The sequence below is a fragment of the Elaeis guineensis genome, chromosome 8, assembly GCF_000442705.2.
Source record: "Elaeis guineensis isolate ETL-2024a chromosome 8, EG11, whole genome shotgun sequence".
In the NCBI taxonomy this organism is placed as follows: domain Eukaryota; kingdom Viridiplantae; phylum Streptophyta; class Magnoliopsida; order Arecales; family Arecaceae; genus Elaeis; species Elaeis guineensis.
In genome coordinates, this window is record NC_026000.2 from 20,925,022 (window position 1) to 20,948,909 (window position 23,888).

The 23,888-nt window shown below is 35.4% G+C and overlaps 1 protein-coding gene across 2 annotated transcripts; it reads left to right on the forward strand.

The window, feature by feature from the left end:
• The first annotated feature begins 1,368 nt into the window (after positions 1–1,368).
• Positions 1,369–23,888, forward strand: LOC105049895 (ASC1-like protein 1). Of its 2 annotated transcripts, XM_010929679.4 has the most exons (6): positions 1,405–1,745; positions 4,864–5,075; positions 5,172–5,327; positions 16,280–16,465; positions 23,055–23,239; positions 23,518–23,888. In XM_010929679.4, exons 1-6 carry the CDS (start codon positions 1,608–1,610, stop codon positions 23,547–23,549), a joined length of 909 nt encoding a protein of 302 aa, XP_010927981.1. In that variant the 5' UTR covers positions 1,405–1,607; the 3' UTR covers positions 23,550–23,888. The 2 variants fall into 2 exon arrangements, with proteins under 2 accessions (XP_010927982.1, XP_010927981.1); XM_010929680.4 differs by lacking the exon at positions 4,864–5,075 and having other exon boundaries at positions 1,369–1,745.

Here is a 23,888-nt window from a genome sequence, read left to right on the forward strand (position 1 = left end):
GCCGCCCCAAGGTCTCCAATTAACGCCTCTCTCTTGCGAAACTGATCGAAATTTGGAAGTTTTTTTTTGGGAACATCGAAGTTTCAAAGTTTGAACAGAAGTCCTGGTATTTGATTTCTCTTCTTACAATTTCTTGGGAAATGAATGGTGGATGGTCCAATTCTCCATGGGAGCCCTTGACATGGATGGATTGGGTGCGTAATTGACTTTTTTCTTCCTCCCACGTGCATAGATAGTTGTATTTCCATCTTTCTCTTCTGGACAAACTTGTTAGTCAACGTTAGCTAATTGAAATTTCCGATCACACGGCATCATAAAAGCATGACACGTTTCCTTCCGTCAATGATTGTATTTTTGTTTCTTGATTGGAATTCACACGAACCAGGAGAAGTAAATGCATCTTACCAGACTAAGATCCAAGTCGACAAAAAGCTGCAATACTTAATGCATCTAATTTTGGCAACCTAAATGAACATATCATGTGTCAATATGATTACTCGTTGTCAAAAGCGTGCACGCTTTGGCATCTTTGTATCATCATAACAATTAATTTGGGATGCAAACAAGGTGCATTTCGATCAGGTCTAGTAAGACTTGAACTCTTTTTAGTTATTTTCCTTTTTTTTGCTTTAAATCATGATTTTACACTCCAGATCCAACTCATTGGCTGACCATATCATGTCAAGTTAGGTTTGAAAAAAAATATTTGAAATCCATCATTTTTTTTTTGAGCCGGATGGGGTACAAATCCAACCAAATGGGTTCTATCTAGGCCAGGTGGGGTCTAGGTTCAGATCCAATACAAGAAGAAAAAACTATAATACTCATTATATATCGGAAACTAAATAATAATTTTGATATGAACCACCATTGTTATCCACAACAGTGCAGTTCAAGTTGAGCCATCCATTTATAAATAAATAGTTTAATATGCAACTTACAAATCCGAAACGAGTGAAAGAAGGATTAGAGATTTTAAAGTTACAAAATTTTGAGATAGACAAGGTCGGGTCATATAATAATATGTGATCTGTTTCAGAGCCCTTCAGTCCATAAACCATGATGAATTTGCATTGAATAAGAAAATATATATCTTAAATGTAATCTAATCTTTTAAACACATTAATCCAACTCCATAAATCCAAATGATTAAATAGGATTGAGCTTAAGCGGGTAGAGATCTGATGGAATCCAGGGATCACCTGATCCATTTTCAGCCCTCCGATCGGGTCTTTGGAATCTTTCTTTCCCATCGGAGAATGTTGGGGCACATGGTCTTTCTATCGCCCCCAGCGTCTGCGGAAGCCCATCATGTTCATTCTTTCTTCGCTGAGCCGGACTTCATTTATTTGTAGAATGATATTTAAATCTACGCGTACCCAAAAAAAGAAAAAAATACGGAAGTTGATGTCCATGAAAAAAAAAAATTTGGAGAAATAGTGGTCGCTACAGCATAGCAGAAGTTTCATGCTGGACAAAGAGGGGATCGTTTTCGCCTCCCAGTATCGCCCTTCCCCGATCCCATCTCTTCTGGATCGCTCGAATTCTTTCCATCCCTCCTCCGCTTCGATTGGCGTCGCTTTCTCTCGATCGCGAGCCCGCTGGATATGGGACTGGTCCAAGCTTTGTCGTCCGTGGATTGGGAGCAGGAGTCCTACCCCGCCTACGAGGATTTCGTCGCTCTGCCCTTCGTCGTGCTCTTCTTCCTTACCGTCCGGTTCCTTCTTAATAGATTCGTGTTCGAGGTGGGTTTCGAGGTTCCCTTTGCTCGGTTTCATCTGTTTCCCGTGTTAGAATTGATTGAATCGGGATAGGTCTTTGTTATTCCTGTTTTGCACGGTTTTTTTGGCTTAAAAATCCCATTTTTAAGTCGTTAGTTGGATGAGTTTTTGATTCGGGAAACTAGGTTCTTGTATTTTGGGTGGATGGATTAGTTTCGAGTCTCTGACCACTTTTGATATGCGGTAAAAAAAAAAAAAAAAAAAAATCTAGTCTTTGTAGTTGTTTTGCTAATGCAGGTATAGCCCTCGTGTGGTAAAAATAGAGCCGTTTGGATTGGCGCTATCTTGACAAGCAGCAAGTTTTATCGGAAGTGCCCTTATATCTAAAAAGCATGAAAGCGAGTAACCTCTTGTATTCTACTTGAGGGATGAGAAAGATGATGAGTTTTCAGTTTATGCTTTTTCGATGTATATTGGAGCGAACAAGATAACAAGAGACAATGAGATAGAAGTGGGAGAATTCTTAAGTAGTTTCTTTCTTCTTCTTCTTGTTGCAACTTATGAATTTGATTGACTAATTCTCTTTTCAAGTCTTTCAGATGCTTGCCTCTAGGAAAGAAGCCTCGAACTTTCCAATAGAATTAAGAGAGTTAAATATTTGGATATTGTCTCTCGCCTTCTCTTTGCAATATTTTCATTACTCTAATTATTTTGATTATTGATCGGCATGCTGGTCTTGAATGTATACTTTATGTCGTAGAAGACACAATAAGGTCACCCCCCCCCTCCTCCCAAACTATGAATCATAAGGTTGCTCCTCTTAAACTAGGTGTCTTTCAGAAGAAGAAATGGCAATTTGAGTGGCAGAGTCTTGGGAGTTTGAGGCAGATTAGCACTGTGGTTGGTTGGAGACTCTAGCTTAGGTCAGTGAAGCGGAGGTTTAGGGGGTTGAGATGTGTTGAGAAGGCCATTGAGAAGACTTAGAATAAGACATGGAGCAGTGATGAATTGAAGGAGAAGGTAAAATAGGAGGAAAGAGACAAAAGGAGAGGGAAGAGGAGGAAGAGGAGGAAAAGAAAAGGGCATTGTAGGAAGAAGTAGGTTAAGAGGAGAGGACACAACAAGGGTGTGTTGGAGAAGAGATGAGGGGTCAACATAGATTTTGCATAAAAAAATGTTATTTACTATGCAAATTATGTATCAAAAGATAATTTGAGCTTTGGCCTAGACTTAAGCTGCTTTCGGATCAGCCTGAGCCTAGACAGGATTTGATCTAAGCATAAAATTTTGCGCATGCAATGGTCTAAAGCACAAGTATACTTGGCTCACATCCAGCCACATTGTCATTCCTTATTGGTTAGAAGGAGGCTTTGCCCCTTGTATTAGTTGGACGTTGATCATCGGGAAGAACTGTGAAAGGATCTACACTGATCTGTAGGCTTATGCTTGTTAAGCTAGGCTAGTCTTTTCATTTCTATCAAAGATAACAATTTGGACACCTTTACTATTAATGAGATGCTGAAAAATAGTGAGTAGTGATTTGTCTGTAAATAATTTAAGATTTAGGAAGTTTTCACAAGATTTTTAGACATAAACTTAGTGAGCTTTGGTACTATTTATGCATTGTAATTGTAGGGTTTGAAATTGTTATTCTATAGAAGTATATGGATATTCTGTTATATCATTAGCTATTATGAGATACCAGCGAACTGAATGTGAAGTTAAATAGTTTTTTAAAAGTGTCTTTTGGTAGCATGTGGAACCTTGACATGCACTTTTACAAATTATATATTCGACCATTGAAAGGCATGACATGCATTTTTGGTCAAAATGGTTGAACCCAAGTGTTTCTTTTTGGGTACCTCCTAGCAATGCAGCTTGTCATCTTTGTGTGGTGGCCAGGGCCTGAGAGCTGGTAGGAATGGCATGATATGTTGCCAAAAACATTAAGACATGCTTAAATATGTCATCATTTTTTTAATTTTTTTTCTTGAGATCTAGGTTACCTTCAAACCTTGATTTCTTTAGTGTGACAGAGATGTTTGAGCTTTCAAACAAGATTTTTGACCTTCCAAATCAATTTAGCACCTTGATCTGGTCGATGCACAGAAAGTATGAAATAATACAAACAACATATATTATTTAAGAGAGATCTTTCATTATGTTAAAAGATCTACATTAAGGGGAAGAGGTATCCATGAAACAATATAAATGAAGAAAGCACAACAGTCCTTATCCGCATCATACTCATCATCTAGGTTGTCCTCCAATTTGCAGAGATTGTCTGTTGATGACTTGCTATTATATCCGTTATCAATCAGTATACTGAAATTCTACAATATCTCAACCTATATCAACTAGCTAGCTGGGCTCCAAGGAATAGAAGCATGGTCTTCTGGACTGACATCATTGTGACCTTAATCATCATTCTTGTTTGCTTTTATCACTATTTGTAGGGTCTCATAGCCAAACATGTTTGTCCAAAAGGTTAACATGCAAACTCTGATACTAAATGACGATTCAACGCATTGTACTTGATATTATGAGCTGATTCGCCTTTGAACCAGCCTAAGCTACTATATTCTTGGACCTAGGAGGAAGATTAGTGCATTTTTTATCCTCTCTAATCCTTACCAAATGAAGCTTGAGGCATGTAGTGCTGTAATAGCAGTTTTGTCACCAAAAACTTTATCCACTGTTTTCATCCTTATATTCTCCCCATCGTTCTCAATTATTTTGCAGTTCATACTGATAAACAGGAGGGATACTGTTCTTAGATTGGAGCCCAGATTCCAGAGTGGTAAATGAATTTTAAGGATCTGTGCCATTCCACAAAAAAAAAAAATCCAAAAATATGATAATACCTACTTACTATATCATTTTGAATATTTAGCCATATGTATAATATTATGACTCCATCATTAGTTGTGAACCACTGGTAATTATTAAACCATACAGTCATTTAGACCGGTATGTATAAATGTTGACTGATCTAATCAATGCGAAAATTAAGTGAAATTTGATTGAGGATTTGGTGAGTGGCACATTTGATGATTTATTGGATCACTGTTACAGTTTCTTATGTCTTTTTCTCGAGTCCTGTTTGATATTTTGGGCTACTTTTTTTCTTTGGTTGATGTAGAGGTTGGCAAAGCGACTTATAGGAAAGGGACTGGAAACTAATGAAAGACGAAAAAAGATCAAAAAATTTCAGGAGTCAGCTTGGAAGTGTGTTTTTTTTCTTTCGGAAGAGCTTCTATCTCTGTCTGTTACATATAATGAGCCATGGTTCAAAAATACCAGATACTTTTGGGTAGGACCAGGAGAGCAGGTTTGGCCAGATCAAAAAATAAAGTAAGATTTACATAGATCCTCTTCTTCTCTGTTAACTTTGTGAGGAGAATGTCTTATTTATATGGATATCTAATGATTCTGTTTCCTTTTTCTCAGATTTAAACTTAAGGCTGTATACATGTATGCTGCTGGATTTTACACATATTCAATATTTGCACTGATGTTATGGGAAACAAGGCGGTCAGACTTTGGAGTGTCAATGTCTCATCATGTGGCAAGTGTTGTTCTTATAGTGTTGTCTTATATATTCAGGTTTGCCTCGGTACTGGATATTGGTTATGAGCCCTAAATATTTTCTATCATCCTTGCTCACCAATCCTGTCTATGGAACCATGGTGTGCTGATATCCAACTCATGGTTTTAACCATATTTTCTGTACCTTCTTGCTGTTTAGTGCCTTTGAGTGTTCTATCTTATTTTCAATATTTATTATTTGAAACTTGATGGTCAAGTATGAAAGTGAAAGCATTATCTTGCTAGGGCTTAAAGCTATTTGTGTTTGTTTGCATCTTTGTGTCAATGCACAGTTATGTAGGACTTGTTTGTGATCATAAGGCAGCATTAAGGTTGTGTATATAACCTTTGTACATGATAAATGCATGTACAGAATATATAATGATACATGGAGAATATAGTCCATATTCGAACAAAAATCATATGGGGTGGCACTATAAAATATCATATGGGGTGGGATTCATAATATGCTACGTTTCTCTTAATACTAATCTTAAAGAATAAGTCTAAAAGTCAAAATTTTTTTTTACTAATGGAGTTATTAGTCCCGTGATTAAAGCATTCTTTTTTTTCCTCGTTTTCAGCACATAGTGATATATACTATATGACTATATGATACACATTAAATATATAATTAGGTGATACTGATACATAATGTAAGTTTTTTTTGATATACACCCAACAACAACCTAATATACAGCTACACCTAAATTGATACATAGTTTACTGAATTTAGTATTTATCAGTACACAGTATATGAGTAGTTGATATACACCCAGCAAAATATTTATCCAACATTTCAATACACACCTCTAGATAAAATGATACACAGTTTTCAAAATATAGCATTCATCAGCACACAGCATATGAGCACATGATACACACTAGATGGCTTATTGATATATATTGTAATCCTTTTTTGATATGCACCCAGCAATAATCCAATACACACCTTGACCTTTTCTCCTCTTCCAAGTTTCTCTTCTTTTCTTAGAATTTTGCATCTAAAAGTTCACGAAAACTACGTATGGTTTTATCGAGAGATGTGTATTAGGATATTGGATGAATATTTTGCTAGGTATGTATTAATTGACTATATCTTGTGTATCAGTAAATACTAAATTTAGTAAATTATGTATCAGTTTATGTATAGGTATGTATTAGATCGTTGTTAGATTATATCAAAAAGCTTTACAGTATGTATCAATAAGCCATCTAGTGTGTATTATTTGCTTATGTGCTGTATATTAATGAATGCTATGTTTTAAAAACTATGTATCGCTTTATCTAAAGATGTGTATTGAAATATTGCATAAATACTAGCAACTAACCTGCGCTATGCAGCGGGCTCTACTTAAATGATGATAAAAAATAATAAAATATAATAATAAAAAAATTAATATTTTTAAATATATAATATTTTAAAAAATTATCTTGATCCTATTTCTACTCTCTAAAAACATACAATCATTCAATGCAAAGTAATTGGTACTTAATAGTAGCATAATAAATGGCTACATATATCATGTATGAGACACTAAATATTATCCCTATCTAGAACTTCATCTGTGACTTTAAAATTTTGTTTTAAATTAACATCAAGACAAAAATAATTTTTTTAAACTACGAAATAACAGTAAAAAATAATCTATGAAAAATAATATGTTTAAATAAATTTCATTGATAGGGGAAGAGAGAGTTATCTTGACTGCTTCAAGCCTCCCTTTTGATTGAAATGGATCTAAATTTTCCTATTCGATTGCTTCGAGCCTCTCATTGCGAACAGAAAAAATTTAAAAAAAATCAGAAAAAAATATAAAAAAATCAAAAAAATGAAAAAAAAGATGAAAAAAATTGAAAGGCAAGACCTTTTCCTGTATAGAATTAAAATTTATTTTTTTCTACAAATCAAAAGCTATCAAAATAGTAATGTATTCTTGAAACATAATAAGAAATTAATAACAAAAAAAATGATAATGAGATTCACATTCTTACCTATTGAGTGCGGTCGATAACTTTATTATGTTGCATTGAATCTCAAGTTTGTATATTGATTTATACAATCCCAGTTTCTTGATAATTTCTTTCAAATTTCTTTCTTGATGAAATTTTAACAATATCCATTTATCCAATTATAATTAAGAGAAAAATTAAATATTTATAGAAAAATTTTAAAAAACTAATTAAAAATAAATCCTAAATATATTTTAAAATATTTTTAGGATGGACGTCTGTAGTTAGGGCTATGAAGCTAGAATCACTAAAAATATCTAATCAAAAATTTTAAAATTTGATATATATATATTTTAAATGTACCTAACATCGTATACATTATGTTTCTTTAGAATAACATTTTTATCTTAACCTAAAAATCCATTTAAATTGACATAGAAAGCTAAACATAATAGGAGGAAAAGAACCATCTAAATTATCAAATACTCCACAGTTAAGTCAAATGAGCAGACATAACTAAGTCAACAAAATCATATAAAAACATCAAAGAGAAAATCACTCGATTAACTTACTCTAATAATAAATAATATAATATAACAAATTCTAATAAAATAAAAGTTAAAAATCTTATAATTTTTTTGTTTATCAATAAACTAATATGGAGCCAAATATAGTGAACACCTTGTTAAAGATATCTACTCAATAGATGAATTCAAAACTATAAAATCATCCATAAAAAATAGACAGCTATAACTTGCTTCTTTTTTTAACAAAAAATATATATATCATAAATATTATTTTCATTGTTGGAAAGTCCATTGAGATAGTAGAAAAATCTATAATTTTGAAATTAAATTTATAGTAATAAATTTTTTGTATCATTATTTAATTGCCTTTAAGTTGTTCAATCTTGAAATCAAATTAACATCAGGACAATAATCATCATTTAATTACCTTTAAGCTGTCCAATCTTGAATCAAATTAACATCAAGGCAATAATAAATTTTTTAAACTATCAAATAATAGTAAAAAATAATCTATGAAAAATAATAGATTTCAATAAATTTTATTGAGAGGAGAGAGAGTTACCTCATCTGCTCCAAGCCTCCCACCTGATTGAGATGGATCTAAACTTTTCTATTTGGCCACTCCGAGCCTTCCACCTGATAGAGACTCCTGCGAATAGAAATGGTAAAAAAAAAAATCAAGAAAAAACATAGAAAAAATCAACAAAAACAAAAAAAAATATGGAAAAATTGAAAGGCCAGACATTTTTACGCATAGATTGATGAAATCTTAGTGCAAGTATTGTTTTCAATGAGAAAAATCGAGCAACATCCAAAAAGCTATTTAGGTAGAGATTAATTTCTATTTCTATGGTTCAAAGATAGAACTCGACAGATTTATGTAGCACAAAATATTTAAAAAAGATTATATTATGTATTTTATAAGGGCAATGTATTGTCCCCATAATTAGGGCTATGAAGCTAGAATCATTAAAAATATCTTACCAAAAATTCTAAAATTTGATATATATATTTTTTTAAACTTGCCTAACATCATACACATCATATCTCTTTAGAATAATATTTTTATCTTGATCTAAAAATCCGTTTAAATTGACTTATAAAGCTAAATATAATAGGAGAAAAAGAACTATCTAAATGATCAAATACTCCACGGTTAAGTGATATGAGCAAACATAGCTAAATCAACAAAATTGCATTAAGACATGGAAAAGAAAATCACTTGATTAGCTTACTCTAATGATAAATAATATAATAAAATAAATCTTAATAAAATAAAGGTAAAAAAATCATTTCTGGAAGAAACAACTACCAATAAACTTAAAGGCAAAACTCACAACCACCTATAAGATCCTTTATAAAGAGACTAAAATGGATCAAGATTGGAATTCACCTGGTCACAAAAGCGATCTATAATAATGGGTTCTGAAAATATTGTTTCAAAGTGTAAAGATAATCTCAGTTAGATTTTGCCTTGTCTATGCCCATTTTAGATCATTTCTGCCTCATGATTCCTAATTAAAACTCATGTTATATCAAGTATTTAAACTTCAATTCAATTGCACAATTCAGGAAAGAACATTTTTGAGACATCTTAAGCTGAGCATTGTAGTCAAAACATTTAAGTTCTGTAATCTCTAGACATTCTTAACCTTTAATGTTGATTCAATGTGTCAAAACCTCCGCTATTATTGGTCAATGATCATATGAAACCTGAAAGTTATACTATTTGACAACTTTATTTTCAAGCATACATCTAAAGAAATTCTTATAATGCTTTTATTGGCTTACTAAATTCACTTAGAAGTAAATAATAAACAAATAGGTTAGTATGCATCATTAGTTTGTCATAAAGTCATGCTGAAAGTTTGAAACATGTGAAAAGATAAGGATAGAGAGATTAGATGAAACTAACAATGAGAAGAGGGAGATGGAAAAAAGGAAAAAAAATGAAAAAAAAAGTGGGAAACGATACCTGTGAAAGGATGGGTGCCAGTGGCAAACTCTATGCTTACAATTTATTGGATATTGGATTCATCACTTTGTAAGCAAAGCAATAGTCCTCAACATAGCACCATACAATCTGTCTAATGGTTCTCTTTTGCATGGATCATCCCTTTGTTCCATGGCTGGATTTCTACTAGTCCAAGCCAATACTAACACCATGCCTCCACCAAAAATGCCACCTGCCGGCAATCCCCGTCAGGTAGCCCCCCACATCGTTATCATTAGAACAGAGCCCCATAAATCGAAAATTTTGTAGCCAAAGGAGAATCCTTTTGATCAAAAATCCTTAAACCCTACCAAATATCATGCTTCTACCAAGATTAAGCTCTCAAAACCTCAAGGGACCAACTCACTCCACCACAACTCGCACAAAATCCCACATACTCCAGAAAAAAACCCAATCTAAACCTAAGAAAGCCCTCTAATCTCTCTCAAGTTCTCTCCTTCCCCATAGATCTCTGACAAAGGTAATGAAATGAAAAGAAAAAGAAGGGAAAAGAAAAAAAGATCATCTATGTGGCGAAAGGTCTTACCCTTAAATTCTTTCTGTCTTTCCCCTATTTTTGTTGATTTTTCCTACATTTTCACATTTTCACTTGTTTCTCCTCTATTTTTTCCATCCTCAAGAGTCCCATTCGGCCGCTCCAAGCCTCCCACCCGACTGAGACACCTGAGAATGAAAAAAAAATAGAGGAAGTAAGAGGGAAAACATAGGAAAACTTAGGGGAAACAAAGGAAAGGCAATAAAAAAAACCTAAATGGAGTGTTCATGAAGGGGATGAAGTAAAGAAAAAAGAAAAAAAAAGAGAGATCTGTGGGAAGGAAAGCACCTGAGGGAGATTGGAGGGGGAAGCTCGATGCTGGTAAGGATCAGGAGGAAGGCGACAATGGGATGGTGGGAGGTGGCAGCGAGCAAAGCGGGGAAGAGGTTGGCATCGTGAGGGAGATTAGAGGGGGAAGGTCAATGCCGGTGATGATGGAGAGGAAGGCGACGACAAAAACTGATTATAGGTGGTGGCGAGGAGAGCGGCGAGAGTCAGAGATTTGTGGGAAGGAAAGCACATAAGGGTGACGACGGAGACCAGCAGGATGTGGCAGTGAGGAGAGCAGGAGGGAGGCTAGAGGCTGTGGTGGGGAAGGTTCCAGAGGGCTCGGGAATGGTTCGAGGGGAAAAAAATAAAAAAAAAACTATTTTTGGATGCATGCCATCTATCCTTCTGTGGATAGCCGACACTTGTCACTGTAGGAAGGCTGTGGTCTCAACTTTAATGTATTGTATATATTTTGCTAGGTGTGTATCAACTAGTCATATACTTTGTACTGGTGAAACTTAGTTCGGTAAATTATGTATCAATTTATCTATAGGTGTGTATTGGATCGTTGCTTGGTATGTATTAAAAAAGCTTACAGTATGTATCAATAAGCCATCTAGTGTGTATCATTTGTTCATGTGTTGTGTACTGATGAATGCTATATTTTAAAAATTGTGTATCGCTTTACCTAGAGATATGTATTGGAACGTTGAATGAATATTTTACTATGTGTATATCAACTAGTTATATATTCTGTACTGGTGAAACTAAGTTCGGTAAACTATGTATCAATTTAGCTGTAGGTGTATATTGGATCGTTGCTGGATGTGTATCAAAAAAGCTTACAATATGTATCGTCTGGCTATATATTTAGTGTGTATCATATGGTCGTATAATATGTATCGCTGTATCTTGAAAACGAGAAAAAAAGAGAATGTCTTAATCACGGAACTAATAACTCCGTTAATAGAAAAAAGGCTTTGACTTTTAGCCTTATTTTTTAAGCATTAAAAAAAACATGGCACACTATGAAGGCTGCCCCATATGATATTTTATAGTGTCCGCCGCATATGATTTTTGTTCATGTGCCAATGTGCCATACTATGTATATTCATTCTAATACAACAGGCGTTTATATGGGAGAAAGGTTGGGCCAGGAATGATGGTGGATTGACATAGAGACTTTGCCATGATAAGGATGATGTGCCAGAGTAGAAAGGAATTTGTCAAGGTTCTAATAAACAAACTAGAAATAGATGAAACTTGAGTATGTACGAAGAGAAATAGGAATGAGGTTAATTAGCATGTAGAAGCACAAGCATAGCAGATGAACAAAAGCCATATGAGTGTGTTGCTGGTGAGAAAGCAAATATCGTCAGAGTAGTTATGGAGAAAACTTGTGGAACAAGACCATAATTGTAGAAGTGACATGAAACAGGGAAGAAAATATGATTGAATTGCAATCAAATGCAATCCATCCCAGATAATGGATTAGTGATCGCATAGATGATTGAGCAAACATCTGCAATGGGGAACTCAACAATATTACATTGATACTGATGGTGAATCAGCTTAAAAAGCTGTCAGCAGCCAAGCATGCTGATTGTTAAAATCAAGCTTCAAAAAGCTAGGCTAGCTGGTGTGACATGGAGCGACCTTATAAGACTGAATGTAGATGGACCTGCCTCTTTAGATGCCAAAACATGACCAACAGGGATGTCAAGCTCTGAAGGCTCTCAAGGCAAGAATCTTGAGATGCTACATTAGGTTTCGAGTAGGCCTAGTAGGAGTTTGCTGCATGTGAGATGAACATTGTCAGTCATACAGCTGAAAATTTCTCTAACAAAGATAAGGCTGCTAGTGTAGGTCAATCGTTGTCACTACTAGGTACAAGTAACATGGAATCATGATATCAACTAGAGTATGAATTGTGACTGGCTGTACTATGACCATGAAATTGTTGGTTATTGCAAATTTCTCCCAATGGTGTTACACTTGCTTCCTAATTTTTCTAGACCTTGCACAAGAGTTATTTCTGCAATTTTCCCTTGCTGATGTAATTTATCAAAATTGACCTTAATTTACACAGCTGTGTTATTTGGTTTTGTTGTTTTTGTCTTTTCTGCACCTTTTTCGTCTGTCTCAGAGCCTCTCTGTGTTGGATATTCTCATGTTCTCCTTGCTCCTTCCTCTGAATTTCTTTTTTGTTTTCCCTTTAGATGAAGCAACAGAGTGCTGTTCTCTGCCCCTTCTCAGGTGGCCTAAATGAAGTTGATTCTCCACTCCTTTATCTTGATTCCAGGGTCTCCTTTAGACAGAACACTTAGACGCACAAACACAGACACACAGCCATGTCCCTCTGTTTGAGTTTTATGGGACAATTCAGGACACTTAGACACACATGCACTGTCTGACAAATTTAAAGGTGGTTCTTGCAGGATGAAACTCTAGACTATTGAATATGATTTACGGCGTGAGAAGTGCCTATAAATAAAGAACATTTGTTTTGGAGGCCTCTTGCTTATGTATCAATTTGTCCCAGAATAAAAGTATTCTGTATTTGATAAAAAGCTATATTTTGGGATGACTTGATGCAAAGGTAAGAGGTCTTCAACACATGATATTTTTGTTTGTATACATTTTACACCTTGTAAATCATACTCAATGGTTTATATTTTCATTTTGAATGCTTCATCTTTGAATTTGGCAGTGTGCGCAAACTCCTCTTTTTCCACTGTGTATGATATATCTAGCTTGTACATTGAGATGTAAGTAGTTACATAGGTGTGTGGATGTATAAGGTAGAGTTATTACAAAATTAGGATGGAAAGAGAGCACTTTACACCTACTGCAAAATTCATTGATGGGGCTTGCAAAAATGAAAATCTAAACCTGTGGATGTTATTTATTTTGCTCAATTTTTTTGATTGAAATTTATAGTGCTGAAATGTATATAAAAGAATAATATGTTTTGGAGACTCCTTGCTCATGCCTAAAATGCATACAATGTGGTCATTGGAGTTTGCATGAATTGGCTTGTGATATATATATATATATAGCTAATACAATATCCGAATGATTAAATAATTTAGCTTACCAACCAACCCTTGGTATTGTCCTACATTCTCCTTGAGTGGGAGCATTAATTGGCTTTGCTTGAAATTAATCTTTTTAAATTAATAGCTTAGTGGCATTTTATTTAGTTTAATCATTTCTTCCTCAACCATAACCATCATCATCACTCGGACAAATTATTTGGAGTCAGCTTTATGTATGCCCATTTGCTAGGAATTCCTTTCTATGGCTTCCTTTGATGTTATTGAATTTGGACCTCTTTCATAGTTTCGCATGCTTTTTGTGACTTGCTGTCAATCTAGTGCCAACCCTCCAACTTCTTCATCCAGGCTTGGGATCACCATTGGTGGATTTGGCAGCTTTCACTTCAAGGAAAAAATATTTAGTGTTATTCCAATTCCTTGAGAGAAAATGAATTCCAAAGAATTTTTTACTTTTAGTAACATTGAAAAGTGTCATAATATTACCAGTACTATATGAGTGTAATGTGAGTTGAGGTACTGTGCTTGTTGAGAATAGAGTTATTAACAACCTTTTTGAGTCCACATATTTTCATTACGATAATAGTTTGACTAAATCAGGACCATAAATTTTGCCTCGTGCACTTTATTTACCTCACTCTTGTATTCAAACCTTGGTTTCCTTGGACATCTCAGTGTTCTCCATGAAGAAGCTTTCTATTCTAAGTTGATATCATAACTGGTTTCGATTGGCATTTATTGAGAAGAAATCTCAGACTCAAGCTTATGTACTAGGAAAAATGTTTCAAATGAAACTACACTTCACGTTTATGGATGCCCCTAGCAACAAATATGACTTTCAATCATTCCAATGCACTGTTGTGATTATGCTTCAATATGTATAACCATTTACAAAAAATAACATGTTTTTCCTTTCGGATGAGCGACAAGTCTCCAAATCTCATTTTTGTGGAGTGCCTTGGCATGCTGTTACATTGCTTGCCTTTAGTCTTTCTGAATCAGTGTTTGGCCAGGGACTTGCAGTAGACATGGAAAATAATCAACGTGTAAAATATCAGTATGTTGCACTTGAATTATCAAAGTAAACGGGATTAGATGAGATGTACTCTAATTTTTCCTTTCCTTTTAACTATACGAATATGAAGATCCATAGGAGTTTCAATTCCAACAGCCAATGTTAGAGAAGGTTGATTTTTTTTTTTTTTTTTTGATTGTGGTCGAGTGTCTGGTTGAATGCAAGATTTACTGTATTAGTGTTTACCCCCCTGTACTGGGCATACTGTATTGTACAAGTACCAAACTGAGACTTGGTACAGAGGGTGTACTGAGTCTTGATATGCTGAACCGACCCTGCATTGAGCATACCGACATTGTACCAGGATGATATTGGTACAAGGTCCAATATTAAGATGTGAACCTTGGTTGAATGGGTCTCACTTCAAGAAGCTTGATAATCATGGGTGTATAAAGGAAGTAGTAGGTACAACACTCAATGTTCTCTAGAGATGGGAAAAGGAAAGAGCTTTATTCTCTCCACCATGAAATGAGTTCTTATTTGTGCAAGGAAAGAAGGGAGCAAACTATAGGAACATGACATCAACACTGACAAAGCTTTTCCAAGCTGGGACCAGTAATACTTCAACCTTTTCCAAGGGGCCCGATCGTCAGTTTCCACTAATACTTACAATTACTCGTAGTTCGCAAACAGATGATAACTGTTAAGCCATGTTATAAATTGTCTTCAACTGTGAAGATGACTTTTGCTTTTCCTTTTCTTTTCGTTCTTTTTGTGTGTGTGTGAGAGAGAGAGAGGGAGGGAGAGAGAGAGAGAGAGAGAGAGAGAGAGGGAGGAAATGCCCACCCATGATAAATTGCTGAGGTCCAAATACTTGGGGGAGGGATGCACCATCCAGGACTTGAAAGTTGAAACCAGAATGTCTCTTAATGAGAGTAGAGGTGTGACCCCTAGGGTACTACCTAGTTCATAGGAGTACAACAATATCAAAAATATGCATGTGTTCATCATAAGTTATCACCATCTTTGCCTTGGTTGCTAAGGTAATTACAAAAAACAAATTCTGGTTTTACTGCAATTTTTAAATGTGCCTCTTGGACTATAATTTCTGTGCCTATTTTGTAGTGATCATCTCCCCTTGCTTATCACCGTGAATTGCTACAAGCACACAAGTTATATAAAATATCACCTCTGTGACACAGAATTAGCGGACTTCACACACAGACAAGCCAACACTAATACACATTTAATTTGTGGCTGTATTATTACAGACAAATTCTTTTCTCTATTTGTTTTATATGGCATGAATATAGCCATATGTATAACCATGAATTGCCAAATGAATATCAGTATTAGAAAGACAACTAAAATTTTCTGTTATAAATGAAAAGCATAAGTTTCAGAGTTCATAAAAAGGCAAAATGGCAAATGGTAAGTTTTACTCTACAGGATTTGTGGTTGGAAATTTGTCTGAACCATAAAATAGTTGATGTGTTTTCTTCTTCCTTTCTTTTTAAAGAAATCTTTATTCCTGTCATTAGTTACTAAGGTTATGTTTCTTTTGACATGAGACTGTTTCTTATCTTACCCCCGCAAACAGGTTTGCTCGTGTTGGATCAGTTGTGTTAGCCATTCATGATGCAAGTGATGTGTTTTTAGAAACGGGGAAGATGTCCAAATATAGTTCTTGTGAGTGGCTGGCTAGTGCGTCATTTCCTCTTTTTGTTGCTTCATGGTTTATACTTCGCCTCATATACTTCCCTTTCTGGATCCTTCGAAGTACAAGGTAAATATGACTTGCTCAATGTAGGTATTCTAGACTGCATGATTTCAGTACTCTCATTGTTGCACACAGTGGCAAAAGGATGAGTCATTTAGGGCAGTTTCAATGCATCATAAATGGATTTATAGTTCATTAAGATTAGCAACTAAAGATGATGCGTTGAAATTGTATATGATGGTATATTTTCTTTCAATTCAAGATAATTCTCTCTTTATTAATCTATTTTTTAAGAATTATATTTGCAAGCACTTATTACAGTTGCATTGTGCTGCTAAGTATTCCTTTCAGTGAGCATTTTTATCTAAACTTCCAACTGTTTACTGTCTCAAACTTTGATCAGTTTGGTTACAAGCCTCATGAGTTTTGATTCTTCATATAGTTTGCAATACTATGGTGACAAATGACACTAATAGCAAATTTTCTTATCTGAAAAATTTATTTAAGCATTAGGTGTGAAGATAAAAAACTTTTTGTGTAAGGGTGTTTTGTTTCAAGTAAGTTAACTAGATATGTCTGAATTTATGACCTCCTAGATATACCTGAATTTATGACCTACTTTTTCAAACAATCAATCTACGTGAGCAACATTGACTTCATTGAAAATGGATTTAGAAGATCATTAGGTTAAAAGGATTATCAACAATGACATTTGATTTGATAATAGTTGATTGCTTCTTACAATCTACTTGGGGTGGCTAGTGACTACATGGGTGAACTTGTGCTTCTCCAAATGATGATTGTTATAGTTAAGATGATTCATATGATGATGACAAACAGCAATTTCTATCGCTGTGGTAGATCCTGAATGTCCAGAAAAATTTGAGTAAAAATTTTTGCAGGGTGGTTGATGAGCAGGCATGAATCATATCTTGGGAGAGATCCACATATATTTCAGTAAAGATCTGAGATTATATTCAGATTCTATATAGAACAGTCTGGAGGATTGAATCTATGTTTTAGGATAGCATATGGTTTGTTACGAGCTAATCCTTTGAAAATGGGGGAAGAAGAAAAAATTGAAGAAAAAAAAGCAAGGGAGAGACCACTCCTACATAAAGAGGTTGCAATTACTTAAGCCCTAAGAACCTGTATTTAATCTAAATCATTGATTTACTTACTAATCTTTAGCCATCCAATAAAACTTTTGATGAAGAAATAAAAACAGTGATATCTACATATCTAATCCCATCATCATCCTTTTTGGTCAAGATAATTCGGTCAAAGTGTGATCATTTGGTGCATCTAAAAGCACTGAATACATGTCTCAGAGAGACATCCAAAAATCATGTTAGTTTTACTAAAACATGCTTCTAAATCTCAAGTGATGGCCTTAGAAACTTTATGTAATTATACCCAGAATTGGGGAACAATCCGCAACTATCTTTGAAGTTTGAACTATAGAACGATCTTATCCTAAAGTACTAGCTAAACCTAGACTATATCGTGGCATGAAAACTTTAAAGTTAAGGGACAGATTAGACCAATTGCTATATGATAGATGGTGCTATGGGTGTGCTTTTTCTTCCTTTAAACAGAAGTGTATGCTATTGGTCCAGATTTGGTAAACTAACTAAATCAAAGTGGTTTCTGATGACCTGCCCTCGTAGCTTCTATATTGTGTGTGGTGGGGCGGAGTGGAAATTGATTATAATAAAATAAGGTTATGAAGTGAAAAAAGGGTAATATGGGAAAGAATCATAACACAGAAACATCCCACCATAGTAACAAGTTGATGGGAAGGAGATAACATGGACTGTTGAAATTAAGAGCTCAGCTTATGTGGCACAGTTTTTATCATGATGATCGAAGTCCATCATCTATTGTTTGGTTTGTCAAAGGTGAAAAATTAGAGCATCAGTCACCTAGTCTAGAGCAGTCTATACTTCTGTACATTTTAGATTTTAGGATGGTTTTAGGAATTTTAAGTGGTCCAGAAATGTTCTACTTATCTTAGATTAATATTTTTAGGGATCTTGATTGGAGTTAAACAAGTGGGTTGGTCGCTGATTTACTTTATATTCACTTTCAAAGTCCTAAATTGCTGATAGAAGAAGCCTTAAAAGCAGCATTCGCCATAACAGTGTGTACCACCCCTACTGTGCATGCTGTGCTATATTGGTACTGAATCTAGACTCAGTATGGGAGATGTCTGAAGTCTCTGTATGCTCAACCCTGTACCAAGCATACTGCTATATTGATGTGGAACTAGTATGGGTTTCGGTACCGAGATTGCGAACCTTGCTTAAAATGGTTGCCCTATTTTCAGGCATTAAGAAGGCACTCCATACACCTATACACACACATATATGTGTATTATGTTATTGAGCAATACCAGGATTTATACCTTGGACCTCCTTCATGGGCAAGCCCTTGGGGAGAGGTGCTAACCAATTGAGCTAGTAGTTGCCGGCAAGAAGGCACTATATGTTGTTGTTTTTTTTTAAACTCTCTCTCTCTCTCTCTCTCTCTCTCTCTTTGTGGAAGGATTGAAGGCCAGGTTTAGCCAACTATTCTCTATCTGTCCCACATTTCTTCTCTCTTCTGTTCTCTTCAAACAATCTTCTTCGTTGTACTTATAGGTCTAGTATGAACCAACTTATTTAGCCAAAAACCCATGGGAATTATACCTCCAATGTTTTCTACTACCACAGCCCTAGGGCACGTTTAGTGGTTCTTTCATTGGTCCTTAAATCTAATCAGAGCCAGAACAGCAAACAGTCTTATCAGCCATAACCGTTAAGTAAATCCCTCCCTAAGTCTTGCTGAGCATTGAAGGTCATCCCTAGGTTGTCTTGCATTAAATTTAGTATTAAAGCATAAATATCCAGACCTATTGCTCCCATCTTCTTCTTGATCTCTTATCTTGTCTTCAGCATAGCTTATACACACTGAACTCAATTCTTGGTTTGGTGCCTTCATTGAAGATTTGTTAGAGCATCAATTAAGAAACTGAATTGACTGGTTTACAAACATCGATGATTGCCATGAGGACAACTTTTGATGCAATTGCGGTGCAGTTCAAGAGTCATGAGGTGAAGAAGCTAAAGAACTATTGCATGAAGGGCCTGCAATTGAAGCTTTCTCATGTGAAGAGCATATCCCTCACACAAAGATGTTGCAATTGAATATTTATCAACCAAGAACCTTGCAGGTTATGATCACGATCCATCTGGCATTTTGATGGCAGAAGAGCATCCCAATAAAGAACCATATGAGGAGCACACAGTGAGATCATACCATCACTCTGGTCACGCTCCAAATCCGGGACATAACACAGCCATGCTACCGAGGGATAAGCCCGCGATAACACGAAGCCAAAATTCATCTAAAATGTCACGTCCCAAATCCGGGATATAACACGACCATGCTACTGAGGGATGGGCCCGCGATAACACGAAGCCAAAATTTATCTAAAATGTCATGCCCCAAATTCGGGACATAACACGGCCATGCTACCGAGGGATGGGTCCGCAATAACACGAAGCCAAAATTCATCTTCTTAAATATAATAACAGGTGCATCATAAATAAAGTTCAATTCAAATATTTAATTAAATCAAAACTGGTTCAGAGCATCTAAATCCAAAAATAATTCAAGCCTCAAAATTCATAATAGCTACAATCCATAAACATAAACTGAATTCCTAGTACAAAATTTTCAAGCTTGCTTTGCCGATCACCAAGTCTGGATTTCCTTTTTACCAGTCCTAGCCTTATTTCTCTGTACATGAAAAAGAAAACAAAAAGAATATGAGCTTCACTAGCTCAGTAAGTAGACTTCCGCTTTCTTACTGGATCAAGCATAAAATTTCTTATGATAATGCATCATTTCGCAAATAACAATTATTGTGAAAATAAATATTTCATAGAGCATGTAATAAAACAAGTTATAAACTCATCATTCATGCATAAATCATGTATATTTTACAATCATGAATCATAAATCATTTTTGTCATGTATTCGTGTCATGTTTCAAAAAAAATGGCTTACAGATGTTCGTGCTAATGTCACTATTATATCCGTGACAGGGCCATGTTTCTTAATCGACAGAGTTCTTAATTCATGTGCCAACTTTATACCCGCTGGCAGGGCCATGTTTCGTGTGGATGCTAGCTCCGGATGTTGACCTTCCCGAAGGGATTCATTCATAGCTATCTGAGAGCCTTTGAAATCTTTGTATTTTTTTCTTAAAACACACATATACATAGATGGAAAACAATAAAATCTCATGCTTCATAATCATGCAACTTTTTATAAAATATATTCATGCAATCAATGCTCATAATAAAATATACTTTTTCATATCACATATGCTGATCTTTATTTTACGAAAAATATGACTTCATCAATAAGAGATCTTATGCATGAAAATCATGGAGATTTAAAAATAAATAAGGAGCGTAAGATCTACATATCTCGATCGTCCTAGACCTTTTAATCTTCCTTAAATAAATCAGATAGTCCTATTAAAAATATTAAATCATCATTAAATTTTATTTCATATATTTAATAAAATTACATAATATAAGAAAATGACCGACTTGATGATCAGTCTAATAAATCTCCCCCTTCGGCTCTAAATCGATTTAAGATCATAGGTCCCTAGGAGTGGAGAAGATGGCCTAATAGGAGATCCATAGGGCTTCTTAGAGAGAGAAAATTTTTAGAGAGAGAAAGTAGAGAGAGAAAGTCCAATTCTAGAGAGAGAAAATGGTTTAGACTTAAGAGAGAGAGAGATGAGAGAAACTTTCTCTCATAAGTATTATTATTATTATTATTCTTTTCTTTTCTTTTCTTTTTCTTTTCTTTTTTTTTTCTTTTTATTTTTCTTTTCGTTTTCTTTTCTTTTTTCCCGTGGCCTTCTTTGGCCGAAATAGGGGACCTAGAGGTCCCCTTGCCTTTGACCGGCCGATCACGGCCGTACCTCGCCCGGCGGTGGCTGGCGGCAAGGGGCGACCCTCCCGAGCTCGGAGAGGCCAAAGCCGACGATCGGTGGTGACCGTCGGTGTCATAAAAATCAGGAAAAGGGAGAGGCCGAACAGAGCCTTCTCCGACAAAATCTGACGACTCCTGTCGCCGGCAGTCGTGCCCACAGGCACGGAAAAGAAGGGAGAGAAGAGAGGAAGAGGAAGAAGGACTTACCTCAGCCTCCGATGACCCCCATCGGCGAGAAATCACGGCGAGCACGAGTCGAGGGGCCACGCCTTCAATCGGAAAATTCGGAGAGGAACACCGACGATCGTCGGTGATTGCTATGTCCTCTCTTAGAGGAAAGGAGGGGGATTCTTATAGGGCTCATCCTAGGGTCCTTCAATGGCCCTAGGACTCCGATTCCAATCGGAAGCGAGGAAGGAGAAGACTCCGATTAGGAGTCTTCTTCTCCCTTTTTTTTTTTTTTTTTTTTCTGGGTGGGCTTAGTGGGCTTTAGGCCCTGCGGGCTGGGTTATCACAACTCTAAAGTCAATCATTGAGATTGGATAATATGTGACTTGTTTCCTTGTTGATTTGGTAGATTCATAGACATTCTTTATCAAATGGATGATTCATATCATATTGATTGTTGATTAGAGGGCATCTGAATAGCTAACTGGCAATATGATAGTGCCAAAATCCTACATGGACCTCAATCATCTTCATGGTGGAATGACGTCCATGACATTAGGAAGATCTCAGGGCTGAGGTGCTTGCAGTGGAAGCTAATGATGAAGTCAGGGTCTTAGATCTTGTAGCACCGTTCCTATCATGATGATTCAAGTCAATGATCTGTTGCCTAGAGTGCTGAAGGAACAAAATTAGAACGTCAGTCACTTAGATGGGCTAGATTAATCTTTAAAAAATGGCTAGATTACATATTGAGATCTAGATTTTAGGAAGGTCAGCGAGTATTAGTTATATACACACACATACACTTATACATATACGTATACATAGAGCATGTGCAAAATTGTCATACTATGTGCTTCTTAAGAGCAAAACAATACAAGTTAGCTGGTGCTTAGGTGAGAGCTCATTCAACCATATTTGATATTGGCCATACATACACACATACATACATATTCACATACACATACATATACATAAAGAGCATGTGTAGAGTTGTCATACTATGTCCTTAAGAGCAGAACAACACGAGTTAGCGGCTGCTTAGGTGAGATCATATTCAACCATGTCTGATATTGGCCATTCTTGCCAGAAACACATATGGATGTTAGGCTCGGCATAAAATTGCTGAAAGGGCATGTTCTCTTAAAAAAGACCTTTAATATTTTGGCGTGGTTTGGCTTGATTTTTCACTTTGGATATTTCTGTCATGTTTTTTTTCTAGTATAATATTTTTTTCGTGTTTGATATGGCATGGTCGAGAGTAACTTTGAAGTTATCCAGTTCTGTGTTATCAACTATTAAGGAAATGAATACATTAGTCTCATGGCATAAAATAGAGGTTTTCATTATATAATTTGTATTTTTGCAACTAATACTAAACTCTCTAATTTGATATCAAATCTGTTGATTCTATTCTATCTGGAAGTTTCATATGAGTATTTCAAGAACATATAATCTCATCTCTCATTTCTTTTGCCCGATGTGGCAGTTATGAAGTTGTATTGACTCTGGACAAGGAGAAGCACAAGTTTGAAGGACCCCTATATTATTATGTTTTCAATACACTTCTATTCTCTCTGCTTGTTCTTCACATTTACTGGTGGGTACTAATGTACCGGATGCTTGTAAAACAAATCCAGTCCAAAGGACATGTTGGGGATGACGTTCGATCAGGTAGTTGCTTTTTCTATTGATGTGTTTGCAAAATACATCCACCAAATGAATGCCCAAACGCACGCACATACACAAAAACTCACACACATCTGACCCTATTGTAGATTCATAAAGTCAATCTTTAAGTCTAAACTTTTTCTGTTATCATTAATCATAGCCAGAATAACATATCAACTTTATAGCCATTAAAACTACCATAAATTTTCATGTTCCATTCTTTTCTGTCCCAAAGTACTGAAGTTTTTCCTATCTATGTCATGCTTTCTTTTTTAATGTAGATTCTGAAGGTGAAGAGGAACATGAAGATTAACTTGGGAAGACTGTTAACTATGTACTCTTTTGTAAACACCGAATTCACCAAAACGTCATGCTTCATTATCTTGTTTTCTGCTATTATTCTTTTGATTTGCTCAATTCTATGCTGGCTACTAGAACTCAGAGGGCTGGCAAGTGTTGGAAACAGGATCAGCCTGTTCTCTTTTTTCAGATTAACCTCACAACTAGAGTTGTTGGGAATCAGTGCTCCCATTTCATGTATTTTTTCAAGTAGGTTACTGTTATTGGAGATACCTCGTCATTAGAGGGCTTTTGTATATTTATTTTGGAAACAGATATGGATGCGAGAATAGATGATAAAAATCAAGCTAAA